The 16,739-nt window shown below is 44.4% G+C and overlaps 1 protein-coding gene across 1 annotated transcript in view; it reads right to left on the bottom strand.

Annotated features, from left to right (window-relative positions):
* Positions 1 to 5,637, bottom strand: part of LOC112561552 (LIM/homeobox protein Lhx5-like) — a 106,298-nt gene extending 100,661 nt beyond the window's left edge. Inside the window, exon 1 of the mRNA XM_025234111.1 lies at positions 1,813 to 5,637. Coding sequence (XP_025089896.1) covers positions 1,813 to 1,982 — 170 coding nt within the window. The 5' untranslated portion in view covers positions 1,983 to 5,637. The remainder of the gene's footprint in view (positions 1 to 1,812) is intronic.
* Between the last annotated feature and the right edge of the window lie 11,102 nt (positions 5,638 to 16,739).

The following is a 16,739-nucleotide window of genomic DNA, read 5'->3' on the forward strand; positions in this document are numbered from 1 at the left end:
TCACTTTAACAATTTCCCATCACTTTATTTTATTTTTATAAACATTATCTGACTTTCGATTTTTTTCCCCTTGAGTCGTTCGGTTCAACTATCGTTGCTGCAGGTCTTTTTTTTTTTTCTTTTTTCTTTTTTTGTAGTCGGCCTGACAAAGGATTCTCGACAGACAACAATGTGAAACATTGATCATGGCATCACCTGTCACGTGCTGAGACTGCACTCCCTCTAACCTCACGCGCTACGCACGCCGCAGTGTGACAGCTGTGTTTCCACAAGTGTGACCGGGGGTGTGTCTGCGAGTCTGCGTGTGAGCAGGGTGGGTGTGTATGCTGTGTTACTGCCAATATGTTTTTATACACGATGTGTACCTCCATGCATAGCAGCTGCTATCAAGCCTGGAGAAATGCCGGTAATTTTTGTTTACACTTGTTCCTTGTGGAACCTATGTTAACACACTCGCGTGAGACAAAGCGATGATAAACAATGGCTGGCATCATGAGCGAGGGTAATATGTTTGTAATATGTTTGTAAACAAAATATAAAATTTCTTAAGTCTGGTACATACTTTTCAAAATGGACCCGCTATGGTTCAAACTGAAGACCACAAGAAAGCTAGTGGGACTCAGGGTAGGCGAGATGAGCTCAGGACTTGAAGCTGTGTCATGTCGGGTATGTTGGCAGCACGGGCTGAGACTTGCCCGGTTCCGTTCTGGGCTTGTTTAGCACCTGACGGAATGTGAGCGGTGCGCTTGCGTTATCTTCTACCCGGTTGGCTTTTAAACTCCGCGATTTTTTGTATTGAGTTCGATGATTTTTTTTCTTTATGTGACACTTCACTGAGGTCTTTAACCGGAACATCAGCGATCCGGTGTAGCTCCTCGGGTACGAGACAAAACCAAGCTTGTACACCCGGTTAGGTTGGTGTACCGTGCCTGGCGCTGTTTGTTTACTAGTACTCAGCTTCACAACCAAACAACCCTGATTCTGACTCCGTGCGGGTATTTTCGGTTACTATAGAAGGCTTTTTTCTTAAACTGCCGGTAGATGAGGTCGGTATTGAAAAAAAAACAAAAATGTAAACAACTGTTTCGAATCATTTCGCAATAACACGCGCTACATAGATAGGACATGTCACGATGTCTAGCTCACGGTCCACACCCTCGCCAGGTTTATAAAAATCTTTCCCATTAATAAAAAATAAAAATAATGCGACTTACCTAATGATTTCCCGACTACTAATTACACCCTACCCGATACAACCACAATGAAATCAAATTGCAGATCAATTAGAGGCTATAAATGTCGACTTTTCCGTACTATTAATTATCTCAGAACCTCACTAAGAAGTGCTTATATGGAAGTATCAAAAGAAAATACCGCTGCCCGCCCCCTACCTCCCATAACTGAACCTCACTAAGAAGTGCTTATATGGAAGTATCAAAAGTTAAGATGATAAACATAACAATTCCTAACTCACCACTATAACCTGTCAGAAGTCTACTAAAAAATGGAATTTATTTTTTGGGACATAGAAAAGAAATCTGTTTGACATGTTGATAGGAGAAGTGCTAGAGAAACATGACAGTAACAACGATAAGACAGAGGATGAACGTGAAACAGTTTAAACCGTCATAGAGTAATACTTTAACCCTTATCACACATAACGGTCATACACACCCGATAGACTAGGGCACACTTTAGTTCAAAGGATACCCGTAAATATATAATGTGCAGTAATAACACAAAAGACTTGCCAGACACGTCATAACGAACATTAACAACCGTGAGATGGAAAGAGGTGAGAATTAAGCGCACCTGAAGAAGTCCGTCCGGCAGTACAGCTGGCCATCCCGAAAGAAACATTTCTCCGTCAGGTTGGCCTTGCACTCGCAGCACTGCACACACTTGGCATGCCAGGCCCGGTCCAAAACGTTCAGGAGGAAGCGGTCCAAGATGGGCCGCTCGCACCCTGCACACTGCACCATGGCCGATCCTCCCAGACCTCCTCCCCCTCCTGGTCCCCCAGACAAGGCCAGTCCAGGGGTGAGAGTGTGGAGGGGCCCCACCTTGCCGGCTGATAGGTCCACGGCTGGACTTTACGTTGACGCTGGTGTGGTCGACGTAGTCAGCCGACCGCGGCGGGCACCGACGATAAAGACGATGTTGAGCAGACGGGTGGCTGTCTTCTCTTCCAACAGTATAATTGTAACAGTCAGAAGAAAATTTCCAGCTGTGAGGAGGGCTAGATGCCGTCAGCAGTACACCACAATTTCGGACGATGATTCCCGAGTCAGTACAGAGAACAACAGCCTGACCACGTCATTCACAATTCAAGCGATGTGTACGGGTGTGCAGTAACGGGTACTACAACGACAATCCTTTAACGATCATGTCGGCAGTACAGGAACTCTCCGCGCGGAAAAACATCGAACAGCTGGATTTAGTCGAAAACACAATAGAGACCTGCTGCTGCTGCTGTTCGTTGAGCAGTTACTGGATTCCTATGCACTTGAAATCTTCATCTCTACCCGACGTCGTCTTCTGTCACTGGAGAAAAAAAAATCCCCACCCGGTCACGCTTGGTTGAATACACACGGAAGATCCTCGAATTATTTCGACCATGCATAAGCTTCACCCAGGCCAGCTGTGTGTACTCTCATGTGACAACTCAAGTTCATTTCCTCAAATTTCTGTGTAGGTCAAGCAGTCAGGTAGACATCTACAGGTGGATGTAAATACACCCTTGGTGCTGCTCCGGGCTCGTCAGGACTGCCGGGTAGAGCGAGCGAGCGGAAGGTATGCGGCGACTGATTACAATCACAGAAGAAAATCAAGTTTCCCAACAACTTCAAAGCGCGACCGCGCAGGTAGTCCTCAACACTGACGAAGGTCGTCGTTGTCCACTCACCTTACCCTGAGTAGACACTCCATCCGCCCACCTGGAGTCTGGTCAGGGTACGTGCGACGATCTCACAGCGCGCGCAACCCCCCACAACACACATACACTGCACCCGGGATGAGCACGAACAGGCAAAACGCGACGTCACTTGCCAGCAGACGGGTATGAACAGCAACGACTGACAAAACTACCCGCACGTCGACAGACGAAGTTGGAAGAAAGTCTGCGATGACGATGACGACGACTGGCCCTTCACGTGCGACTGGCGGACTGCGCCACTGTGGCCTGCCTGGCTGGGGGAGTGCGGGGCAGGTCTAGCAATAAGCTAGCTCGGGTTTCCGTGTACGGCTGGATCAGGCAACGGGTTGAGCGGGTTGGCTGCTTCGCTGATTGTTCTACCTTGAATGACTGACACACAAACCCGGAGAGAGCGAGCGAACGAGAGAGAAAGAGAGAGGGCGTCCGCAACAAGACTTGGCGAGGGTTCAACTCCAGAGGAGCTGTGTGTGAGAAGAAGGGGGCCACTGCTACTACCACAGCCTGGACACACACTTCGCCATCCTTGTCGACTTGCCCCAACGCCCAGCGTCATGTGGAACCCATGCGTGACAACAAACTTTGTAAAGAGAGGAAGACCAAAGAGGCGTGGCTTACTCGGCTTGTCAATCTTCCGTCTCCATAGCGATCGCCATTTCTTTTCCTCCAGACCCAAACTAATTTTCACCGTTTTCTTTCTTTTTTTAAATTCGTTTTTTTCCTTCAGTAAAGGATAGATAAGAACTAGATAGAAAAAACAAGCGTGGCTGAGCTCTACAAGTGTTCTAAACCAGTCTCCACGCAGTGGAAGGGAGGGAGGACGGCCACGAGAAGTATGGTAAGTTACGATGTGCGTGGCTGCGCCTTCGCCAAAAAACACCGCCCACTTTCGCGATGGCTGACAGGTCGAAGCTCCGCCTACTCTCGCACTGCGCGGCCGCGACCAACCACAGAAGGGATCAAGATTGTAATCTCCACACCCTCCCCGGCCGCGTGCGAAAACCGATGCCTCGCTTCAGCCAACACCAAAGCGCAGAAGCCCTCGCCATCCGCTGTTCCAGTGGAGTCGCCGCCAGTGTGCGTATCATAGCAGACCGTCACAGAGTCCCCCCATCTTGCTGTCTTCAGACAAGCCATCTTCCTTACAAGGCGTTTATACTTTCTTTTCAAGTGGGTTTCATAAAAAAAAAAAAATGGCGGTCGACGATAAAGGCAATATTTGCTCAGAAATCTTAGATCAAACAAAACCGAACAAGGGCGAGTGGCGGGATTGTATTGTCCGCCGCAAAAAGGGGGAACTCTCTCAACAAGGTGTTTCAACCGCCGGATCCAGTGCCTCGCGCACTTGAAGGAAAGCTCGAGAATGCTTCTTCGTAAAGGAGGCTCGCCAGACGTCACACGGAGACCGGGTGTACGTAACATTCTGTGCAAACGTTACTGGACAAACACGACTGGAGGTGTGAGGGGCGGCGGCTGGTCTCCTGTACAATGGTGTAAACAAGTGGAGGCAAAGTGCGGGGACCCGTCTCTTTGCTAGAGACGCTTGTCACTAACGTCCACTTCGGTTTGTTAGAGTTGATAGGTTAAGAGAATTACACAAAAATTAAATAAAATGGATGTCGTTGACATTTGGCAAGGAATCTCTCTAGAAGGACTAGATGACAAATTGACGAGGTATGTTACCAGCTCTGCATACATGACAAATATTGGCAAGACAAACTGACTAACCGTTGGAGTGCTGTAGTCGGATGGAGAGAGTGTAGCAGTGAGGGGTGTGTCTGGACGATTCCGTGGTCAGTGAGTACAGACTGCATGTGTGTTTTCTGTTATCGTCTACCCTTTACTTACTAGAGAAATGGAGAAAAACGTATATAACTGTACCACGACTGTGCATATCATTGTACATAAAATATAACGACAAACACAACAAAGGGAGAAAAAGACAGCATCACCAATGGGATTGATTGAGAGTATGCATTTCTTGCTGTTGCTGTCGGCGAGATGACATGCAATGACACGTTGCGATTCCTGTATTTGGGGCCTCCGAGACTGAGTATTGATTTTTACTGGAAAATTCGGGGAATGTTGTCCTGTGTGTGTTTACACATGCAAACCCATGCAAGCGCGTGCGCGCGCACACACAGTTATACCTCCTGCACCGGTGAGGGGAGGGGTAGGAGGCAAACACTTGATCTTTACTTGACATCTTGACCTCATGTTCATAGAAATGGACACAGACTGATACAGAGATAAAAATATATGACACACGTTTATTCTGATAATTATATATTTGTTTATTGCTCATTCTAAAAAATACTTTTAAGAATTGAAGGAAACATTTGTGTTTGTTTATTTGTTGTTTTCTTGTTTGTTTGTTTGCTAGTGCATGTGTGGAAGAGGATGTGTTTGTTTAAACACATGTGATTGTTATTTCCATCACGACTCAAAGCATAACGGCTTAATGTTTGTTCCTCAATCAGACGAAACATTTGATTTGTTTTTGTAAGTGATAGTAAGAATGAAAGTATTTGTAGGCAGAGAACTGCAAGGCGACGGTTATATTATATTATTTGATCCTGGGAAATATGTTGGGGGTACCAATTACTGATGACCATTAATTTTTTATTATTTACATCTTTCCCTCTGTGTGTGTGTGTGTGCGCGAGCGTACCTGTGTTTTGCTGTTCGTTTACTGAATAAATGTTTATATATATATCTGAATAGCAGGCTTTCGATGTTTTTAATAACACTCAATGTGAAATTTTAGTTTATAACCAATGTTAACCCCATGAACACCAAAGCAAACGAAGATAAGTATAAAGAACAAAATATACAGTATACAAAATACAAACAATGAGAAGAACTGATTCCCTCTGGCACAAACGTGTCAGTTCCTTGTAGCACGAGTCAATTGTCAAACAAAATAAATTACCACAAAGTAAGCTAGATAGGTATCTTCCCAATTGTAACCTTACAAAATAGTCAAATGCCGACGAAAATGGCAATAATGTACAATGATGAGGTCACTCGAAATGTGTTAGAAAGAATTGACTAAATATTCTCTACTTCAGCAATTTTGAGGAATGAATTTTGTTGTTATGTCCTGTTATTGCACTGTAATTGTGTCAATGTATTGATGCTGGCTTTTTGGAGGAAGAAAGGTCACGGTTGTTGCAATGAGAAAAAATATTCGAAAAAGGAGTTAGAAATACACAGATTAATGTGATTGTGTACAACAGACGTTTCCACACATTATAGATGTAAATTTAACTTTGTCACGCCACATATAGATATAAAATGTAAAGATGTATGATAGATACAGATGTAAAGCCTGTCACATCGCACACAGATGTAAAGCTTGTCACGCCACATGAGCAGACCATTTGAGCCACCTGGGCCAGTGTAAAGACCGCTAGGTTGTTAAAATTGCCCTGTTGCCTCTTGCCCATGATTTGGCATTACAGATGAAATAAAGAGTAAAAGGAAGGAAGAAAAAAGCATGCATCCTGTCTCAACTCAAGACCTGTGAGTCTGCCTTGTGGCAAACTGTAGCACTGCGCTACTGGATTTTTCTATTCTAGATTCCTCTCACCTCTGACCTTATAAACCTTACAGCAACTGAGTTTTAGTATGAGATTTTAATGCCTTGATAACACAGGTATGAAATTATGATATACTTATATTTATGATTAAGTTTAAGAACGGTTGAAGGCAGGGACGGTATCTGGCCACTGGCCTGTAACTGTGAGTTAAAATAAGGATTAGCTGGCTGGCTGCTTGAGAGATTCTCACAGACTCAAGAGTATTTTCAAGTGATTCAAAGCGCCCTCGTCGTCAGATGACAAGTCAGTCATAAGATGCAGAGGATCACAGAGCAAGCTCGCCTTGTTCGCACAACAGACATGTCAGACGATAAAAACGATTGTTGCAAGACAACAGCTGTTCACATATCAGTTCACTGGGACACAAAATTATTCACAGGACGCGTAAGCTCGCCGACTGACAGCAGATGTCCACACAACTAAGTAATTACCAGACACAAAAGGGACTATCTCAATATTCATTTTGAGGACTCAAGATGTCCGCGAGTTTAGAAAGGTTGCCACGTGACGAAAGACGGTTAGAGGTCTGTCTGATGTAAGGTCAGGACACCTTGTGTGCCACCGTTGTGAGGTACCTGTCCCACGTGGCCATCAGTCGGCTACCCTGCTCCCACTCTCTGTGACAGCGTCGTCCAAGCGGAACGGCACGCACCTGTCCACGAACGCCAGGGGAAGACAAAGCCACTGTCAAGGGAGGTAATTAAGGTTACAAATGACCAGGGTAGCCGCTCCAATCGTCAACTGAAAAAAACAACACAAACCTCTTTCCTCTTCGCCCCAAACACAACACCCGCGAGTGCTCCAAGCGGTCGGTCCCTGAGCTGCAGGCCTGGGGGAGAAGAGGGGGAGCGGAGAGGGAGGAACTGTTATCATAAGTGAGGGCGTTCACATCAAGCTATACACAGCCTTACGTGAAGAACCCCAAAGACAGGCTGCCACGGGTAGACGCAGATACACAAAGGTTGGCGGTCACCTGTGAAAGTGGTCAACAAGGGTTCTGACTGCGGTCACGGGGAGGGCTCGGGGATTACACCACACCAAGGGTGCCTGGGAGCTCCCGCTGCCGGCGACTGGACACCGAGCTGGTCCGATGACCTAAGCACGTGAGTGGATGACGGGTTCGGGTGTCTGGTTACCCGAGTTAAGTCAACAAGAGGCGGTGGTAAGCCGAGTTCTGTTGTGACTGCGAACGGAGAAGGGACAGGCCAAGAACAACAACGACCGCAGGCCAAGAACAACAACGACCGACCATTGCTTTTCATGCTTCTAATAATACTGAATCATAATTATCATAATACCTTAAATATTTTCTGGTTCCCCTGAATCCCTAACACCTTTACCGCTCTCTCTCACTCTCACTCCGTCTCTATCTCTCTTAAAGAAATTCTCTCAAAAAACTTGTTAAACCACGTGTGATACTTTATAGCTAGTAATTAGGGAGACGAATGCTGAAGAATGTTTTCTTAATTTTGCGTCACCACTTGGGTCAGAGAGGTCATCTGCCATGAAGTGCAAGGCATTATGGGATGCTTCCCCATACACTTCCCTCACGGCGCCTGACGACAAGAGACACGTGACAGCATCAGCTGCGTCAACACTGCCCTCGCCATAATCAAACATACAAAATTCCAAACGGTAATGCGAACCTTGACTTTAAACACTCTACAACCACACACATAAACATTTCAGATCACTGATGTTCGTTCACCCCATGCAATCCCACAGATGGCCATTAATTGTCGTGTGACTAATATAATATTACGATATGAAAAAGACTCGCGTCACACGCACACACAGATTTACATACTACATACACAAGGGCATACGTATACACACACGTTCACGTACATAATAATACACACTGCACTGTGCTCATCTTTGATATGAATGAACACAAAGACAGAGAGGGAGAAAAAAGAGAAGTAAAAGAAGAAATTCGTCTTCAGTCACTCTCTAGCCACTTGTAGGGATTAGGCACCATGTAGCCAAAGTTCTAGATATGTATGGCAGTAAGACTCTCTAGTCTGTTCAAACAAGAAACAGCCATGAACAAAATGTCCGCAGTCGAGAGCGAGTCTTTTCTCCTTCACTCCCACCACCACCCCCGCCTCTTAGAGTTTTTCTTTCTCGCACCAACCTGGTAATAAATGGGATATCTTGAGAGACATGCAGAGAAAGCATTAGCCACCCAGATACCCGACGAGGTCTGGTTTGCTTATTTTCACACCGAGCATTAGACTCCGCCCTGCCATGGTGCACTGACACACTGATGACACACTGATGACACACTCAGCGCCAGCGCTAATGGAAAGTGTCTTGGCTTGCGGCATCTCCGGCCACAGACGTCTGGAACCGTTGGTCGTTATCGCCCGATCAAGTCCTGGCATCCTCGGCTGATGCTGACACCAAGATTTAAAATAACAGAACTTTGTGAGTACCTTAAACTACTTATCATAATAACAACTATAACAATAATCAACAGTATTAGTGGTCTTCCCTTTGACGACAAGAATCCCCCCCCCCAAAAAAAAAAAGAAAAAAAGAAGGAAGAAGATGTACGTAAGCACATTCACACAAACACAAAAACGAGCATACACACCAACAAACAAGAGTGTCTACGGTTTATGTCAAGATGCTGCATTTTAACAGAAGTATAAAACAAATGTTAATTAAATACGATGTTGGGGAGTAATTTATCCAGTCAGCCGACTGGTTGCTCACAATTATTGGCCGTATCACCCCATATCAACCCAACATTAACCTGTCAGACGACGATGCGTGCGATGTCAGCGGGAGGACACGGTCCCCTCCACGTGGCGATGAATGTCGTTGGTAAGCGTGGACGCACCAACGAATAATTATTCTTTATGGACCTGTGCGCACGTGTTTGCAGCACTTGTCATAATCAAATTTCAAACTGAACTTTAGAAACGTGTTTAACAGCTTTCACCTACACCTTAGCCACCTTCTTCTCTCCCTCTGTTGTTCATTATCTTATTCTTTTCTTCTCTTGCTTCTTGGTAGTTCCTTTGTTTGTTTGTTTGTTCATGTATTCATTCGTTAATTCTTTTGTTTATTTGTGTGTTTGGGTTTGTTTGGTTTTTTTTTTTTTTGGTGTGTTTTTGTTGTTGTTGTTTGCTTGTTGTCTTCTTCCTTTCCGTCTCAAATCTACACAGTTGTCTCTCTGCATTTCTTTATTTTTCCGTCCTTTCGCTCTTTCGCCCTCTCCATCACTCCCCTTTTCATTCCCTTTCTTTTCTTCCCTCTGTCCCATTTTATCTTTCTCTCTTTTTTCTTTTTTTTGATTCTTCTTTTTCTTTCTCTCTTTATTCACATCTCTTTGCTATCTTCATTCTCCTTCTTTTTCCCTCATTTCTCGATTTGTTCTTTCCTTCTCCTTCTTCCTCCCTATGGGTCCTCGTCTCCCTCTCAAACGAGTTAATTAACTTCTTGAGTCAATTTCAACACCTCTTTGAGCAGGTCTGGTCTCTAGGAGCGCGCCACGTTCAACTCTGAATGAAGTGTTGTCAGGGAGCCTGGAGTCTCTTCTGTATATTCCCTTCTGTCGGCGGTGGTAAGATGGAGTCATTGTCATGTCACACAGTGCGTGTCAGTCAAAGATGGAGTCATTGTCATGTCACACAGTGCGTGTCAGTCAAAGATGGAGTCATTGTCATGTCACACAGGCGCGTGTCAGTCACAGGAGGTGGTTAGTGGCAGCCTCGTCTCCTCTCTGTTGTCAGGAAGGCAAAGCAAGGCAAGACAAGGCAACTATTACGACATCGCCAGAGAAAAGGTTAATTGGGAAAAGTGCCCTTTGACCTGCTCTGAAAAAAACCCTTTGTTCCGATTACAAACGGTGATGTAAAAACTAATGATTTCAGTGATCGATGAAGAGGATGTTGGTGGCGATGATGACTGACCGATAGAAGTAGAGGGCGGGAGAAGTCACGGACAGAGGGGATGGGGAAGATGCGGGTAGAAGCCACCCAGCCTACAGCGAGTGTGGGCCGTCAGCTAAAGGCGTGGACACTACCCGGACATCAGCAGCATGGCGGCGAGCATGCCCGGTGCCCCCAGGACAAGATAATGGCGCCCCCTCACACGGTTCCTCCGACCTCTGGGTGTCGGCTTTCGCCATGTCAGAGCCACGCTTGTCCTTTTCCCAACTCCTCTCAAACCCCTCCACCTCTCTACCCCCGCCCTTTCTCCCCAGAAAGAAAGGGGGCCCAGAATGAACAGAATGTGGGTGTTGAATAATGGCAAAATGAAACTTGTTTTAGAATAAAGATAACAATCATGCGTTAATAAAAGTAGCTCTTCTCCTAAATTTTTTGTATACACGCATGTCATAAAAAATACTTGTTTTATTGTTACAGAAACACTTTTGATACCATAGTAATTGTAATTGTTGTGAAAGTGGTACTTGTAACATGTTAGCAGTGGCATTATTGTTTCTAGGCACAGAAACATGAAAATAAACATTCACAATGCCATCTCGCCATCATCTGTAAGATAATAATAGATGACGGCTAAAATAAACACCACTTGAATTTAGACACAAAGTTGAGGATCAAGATAACAAAACGCAGTGCCGCCATCAGTTTTTCGATTTTTTTTTAATTTTTTATTTATTTATTTTTTTTTACAAATTTCATATATTTTTTATTTATTTACTTTTTTTGTTAAATAGAAAAAAAGTTGCTCGACCTACAATCTAACCACCGGCTCCACTCAAAACTGCAGCCTATGTATTTAATTTAGGATGATTTGTCTGTGGAATGTATGTGCACGCAGCGTGTGCAATGACGTGTTTCTAAATATAGCCCGTGAGCTGCGCTGCGGCTACACGTGGGGTTCAGGACAGGTAACTCTTAATGCCTAACTCCTGTAATAAACGGCGCCTGCTTCTCTGCCCATGCGCCAACTTTTCCAGTCGGTTCGACCCGCGATCGTTTCACGCTTGCAAGGCTCGGCACGCAACTCTTGTCACCGATTGCAAGGCTCGTCTGCCCCACGTGATAGTCGGTCCCTGTGAACTCTCGCCGGTCACACGAGACTGTCAGCGAGGCGGGCGGCTCAGTCATTACCCGAGCGCAATAACCGTCGTCTGCAGCAGTCGTTGTCAGAGTTAGATGCTGGGATGCTGTTGCGCGGGGGTCAACCACAGATCTGTCGAGAGACGGGAGGAGATTTGGCAGCGCACGCCAGCAGCTTGTTCTCGCCAAGCCTCGTTGCTCACTCGCATGCAGACCGAGGCCAATACGTACTTCCGGTTGCGTGCTTTCAAATCGAAACATGGACGGTTTTGATATCGACCAGATTTTGCAGGTAGAAACTGAAATTTTAGAAAAGAAAATAATGAAAATTTTTTTGAAGTTAATACAATAGTTCAAATTATTTGTTCTTGATAAGAATTACATTTAGGAAAGTTATGCGTTATGCAAAACCGATACAGCTGATAAACGAGAGCCCAAATTCGAACCTTTTATCATTTGCTTGTTATTTTGGGGTATTTTCATTCCTCATCTCTAAAGAATTTTCTTATTGGTCTAGTAATTTGCATTTTTGTAAAATTATTAGCCGAGTATTTTATCAGACAAAACGATAGACACAGGTACAGATGGGTACAGTGAATACATTTTTCTTGCAAGTTCAATATCCAACACTTTCAGAAACACAAAAGGACATCACTAATTAGACTGCAGAAACTCCAGCAGAAAATTATTAGACTTAAGGCAAACAGAGAGAACACGGGGACTTTTATCAGAGTCCCTCTCGTTACAGACCTACGCTCCTCGAGGAGTAACAAGGAGTAGAGTCCCTCTCAGATGACAGTGATTCTGTAAGCACTCACATCTTCGCTGAGCAGAAGAAAACTCGTGAAACTACATCCAATCACAACTTTTATTTGTAGACCTCGGAGGGATCTTTTCAACCCTTTACCCTCACACGTGAGAATTAAATACAAGAGTGAAGCAGTGCCTGACTTCGGCCATGACCAGCATTGGACTCCGAACACCCTTGGCAGTTCCAAACCACATTTTGCTATTTTATTTGCACCACTCAGCTCGTGATCATGTTGTCTTTCATATAAGGCTACTACTTGATATAATCATAAAACAAACTACAACATTTAACTTTTTTGGTATGAGGTGGTGATGGTATGTTAATGTTAAATACGCAGTAACATAGTGTGTTGAAAAGGGGAATTGTTTAAAAAAAATTACTTCACAATCAGAGCAACTTGGTCGGTTTAGAGTGCATAATTACAAAAATTCAATAAATCTATTAATTAATTTATTTACTTTATGTCTCGGGTAGATGAAAAATGGAACTGAAGCCATAATGTTCCATTGTGGAGCAGACATACTCAGGCTGGGAGGCTCACCGTGGTGCAGATAGGTCAAGATAAAGTGAATGTTTAGACTAGTGGAGACATGTCATACGGTTTGCTGCTTACCACAGTGAAGATAGGTCAAGATAAATAGAAGGAGTAGGCCAGCGCGCGTATCGAGACTGGAATCTGGAGGCTGCTGCATTCTTGTCAAAATGTCAAAATGGTGTCAGCTGTCTTCCCTCTTGCAGACTTGTCAAAAAGTAACCAGCAATCGCATGGCTGCTACATCGTGTCAGGAAATAGGTCTTCGATGTTTAGGCTGGTGCAGACATGTAAACAAAATGAAAGATACTTTATAGTCTCACTTTCTCGGGGGGTATGTAGTTAGTCAAAAGACAATGGTCTGAACAACACAGAGCTATCTCAAACTGGGTTGCACGAAGATTTCTAAGAACAACTTTTCGGAAGAAGACGAATTTTTAAAAATTTTTTTTTTAAATGTACAACCGAGCAGTCTTTAGTTTTTATTCACTCCTACACACCCAAAGAGGACTAACAATAGGCAGACTTTTGTCATCTGACATATTGACAATCTCTCTAGTATATTTCCCCCCTCCGTCCTTCATCCCTCCCCCAACTTTCGATTCCCTCCCTTGTCCTTCTGTCTTCTCCTTTCTTTCTTCGTCCTTTCTCTCCTTCCTTCTTCCACTGATGTGACTCATTGTTTGATTCTGTTTGATCCTCCCAGCTTCGCGGATCCCTATCGCGCGCGCTGTCTGCTCTGAAGCTTCCTCCTCTCTCGGCATCCTCCATCCACCCCACTTCTTCCTCAAGAACCTGTCGTCCCTCCCACCGTATACCCCTCCTCTCCCACCCACCCACCCCCAGTACCTCCAGTGATACAGCTGCCCATCTGTTTCTGATAGGAACAATTAGCTCCCTTAGTCCCCTGTGCGCCAACACGGAGGCCCAAGTTTTGCAGTTGTCTTTTCTTTGACGTGCCCCTCAGTGTAGTCTTACCCACTAGTTGGCGGGTTCCATTAGCTTCTCCTCCCTACAGGAGACCAGAAAGGATTTTTTTATTTATTCAAACAGCGCGATGTTTTACAGTAAAAATAAAGGAATAGTTTTTAATCTCCCTGATGGCTGCAGAAAGTTTTGAAGTAACAAGAAAACGAAACCTTTTTCCCTGTCTCAGACATATTTATACTTATCCACATGAATAACATTAGTGTCATTAATAAATTATTTATAAAATTAAAAAAGGGCAAGAAAAAGGACGAAAGAAAGAAGGAAATGGTAAAAAGAAACTCTAGCCAGTCCCTCAGGGTTGATCAGTCTGGACTAACTGTAAATGATACTACGCTACATAGATAACTTGATATTAGAGATGGAGAGTTGTTTCCCAGTGTAGCTACAATGTGATTGTCATTACATTCATTCTTTAGATGTTCACAGTTCACACTCAGACGTTACTACATTTTAAAGCTTTCCTGTCAGTCTGTTGTGACCAGCTGTAAAAGTGTAGCTATATGCCTCTATATGCAATCACCAAATTAATAAAACTACCTACTGTATGTAGGCACACACAGCCACAAAATATCATATAACTCTTTCAGAAATTCTTTATTTTACGATTCACTTTTTTGACAAAGTGGCAGTCATGTTCACCATCTTTAACGTGTAACAGAGCGAAACATTTCCATGGAACATTCAGGTGTGAAAACATACCCACTCCCTGGCCTTGTTCACGTGTCTATCGAACCTCGTCCCAAGCAGGCTTCTACTGTTCGAAACTGAAGACGGAGGTGAGGATCTCGGAATATCTCGCCCGATTTTCGGTATCAACGGCATCAAAAGCGCAAGTCGCCATTCTTCGGGCGGTGTCTAATCAAATTTAGTCTCCGCGGGTTCCGATCCCACGACAACTGCACGGACCGCGGCGCCAGACGCACTTCCCGAGTAGCCGCGAACCCTAGTCCCACTGAAAGGAGAGGCGGCGGGGGAGGAGGAGGGCCAGGGAGGTGATGGGGGAGTGAGAAGAGGTAGCGGGATTGTGCAAGGAAAAGGTTTATAGGCGCGAAGACCTAGCCGCTAACTTTTAGTAGAAGCTAAGCCTGAGGTAGAAGGAAACGACGAGGAATTTCATGGCAAGCGTGGTGGTGGTGGTTGTGGTGGTGATGGTGGTGAAGTGCAGGGAGGATTATGTACGCCAACTTTTTATATGCTGACGGTGAAATAGATAAAAACTTGCTGGAGCTAAAATTAGGTAGTGGGGTAGTGGGAGAGAGGAGGAGGTAGACGAGAGGATTTTTTTTTAAATCAAGAAAACGTAACTCTTGGTTGGTGCTGGCTCCGGTGCTGCCAACTACAGCTTGAAGGGAGGGAACTGGTCGAAGGTTGTAGTGGGGGGCAATGAGTGGATGGGGGAGACGCAGCGAAGGAGGTAGCAAATGTTTGACACCGTGGGAGGTAATAACCCCCAACAAAGACTAGCAAAACCAGTCCTTTCGCTGTGGGATTTCGTCGGCAGAGTACTTTCCCTTGGATTACGGTCGGAGATCAAAGCCAGGACAGGGAGCCATCGTTACTTCAATGTTTTTGTGATCCTGAGACCATAATTTTTGTACTTCTTTTAACTGGTTTTGGTGCTTCAGCAGGTGCTCCCATGTGATGTATTCATCCACCCTTTTTATGTTGTTATTTTGTTACCCAGAGAAATTCACGGGTTTGGTTGTTTTCTTTTTTTAGTTTGTTGTTTTTATTTTTGTTTTTTAGTACTATTATATACATATACTTAGATGTATTCAAATGCATGTTTATTAAATTTCTTTTCTTTCAATGCGATTCTTTCAGATTTTAACATTTTCTGACATTTTTAGTCTTTTACACCATAGTTTAGCGGTGATTAGTACAGTATAGATATATCTTACACATACAGCACGTAGTATCTATTTTGCTTATGATGTGTCAGTTAGGTATTGCCATGAATTATGGAAACGCTGTTTTGTAAAAAAAAAAATTGTTTTAAGGTGAATAGCACACTTGATCTGTCGACTATGGACTACACGTGACCCACTCACTACCCGTTCAGCGGTCAGAACTGCGCAGTCACGCGACTGCAAACTGTGACCTTTGACACTACTGGCTTACTGTGCCTAAATACACTTACATCATCGAAGAGGTAAGTTAATGAGAATCGAAGTAATTAGTTGATGTCTAAATAAAAGTGTAACTTCATTATAATTGAAGGCTTTGGGTTCTTATTGTGCACAAACGAGAATTGTCGAAACCTTTTTTTTTTTTTTTTTTGTCACGTTAATCGAATATTCCAGAATATAGGAATAGCCATCGTACTGTAAATTAAATCATTTATTCGGGAACATATCGTGCTCTGTGTTTTCTTTAAAATTCCGCCTTCCTAGTTTCGTTCTACTGGTAATATTGGCTGTAAAGAAATGTTTAACCCACGGTGTGTCATCTTGAGGGAGTATTCATGCTTACTCACCCTTTTTTGAAAAGACCTTAAAAAAAAGAGTGTGTACTATTTTTCTCGTTCATCAAGTACCACAGTGTGCAAGCGAGTCGTTGGCCCTGCGGAGACCCCGGAGGTCCGGTTACCCGCGCTGCACGCATGCACAAAGGCCCGCTACTGCTGCCTCTCCACGTGGAGAGCCTGGATTACAGATCTTTGCTTCTTCCCATTGACCACCTCACGCCTTTCCAGTTGCGCCTGCTCCTCTTCGGGGTGCTCGGTCAACATTTGAGCAAGCTCTGACTTCGTCCGGCGTGTGACTTTGTATTCTCACCCGTGTTCCGTCCGGGTAGATGCAAAGTTTCTTTTCTTTGATAATGAATGGACCAT

Source organism: Pomacea canaliculata, linkage group LG4, assembly GCF_003073045.1.
Source record: "Pomacea canaliculata isolate SZHN2017 linkage group LG4, ASM307304v1, whole genome shotgun sequence".
Classification (NCBI taxonomy): domain Eukaryota; kingdom Metazoa; phylum Mollusca; class Gastropoda; order Architaenioglossa; family Ampullariidae; genus Pomacea; species Pomacea canaliculata.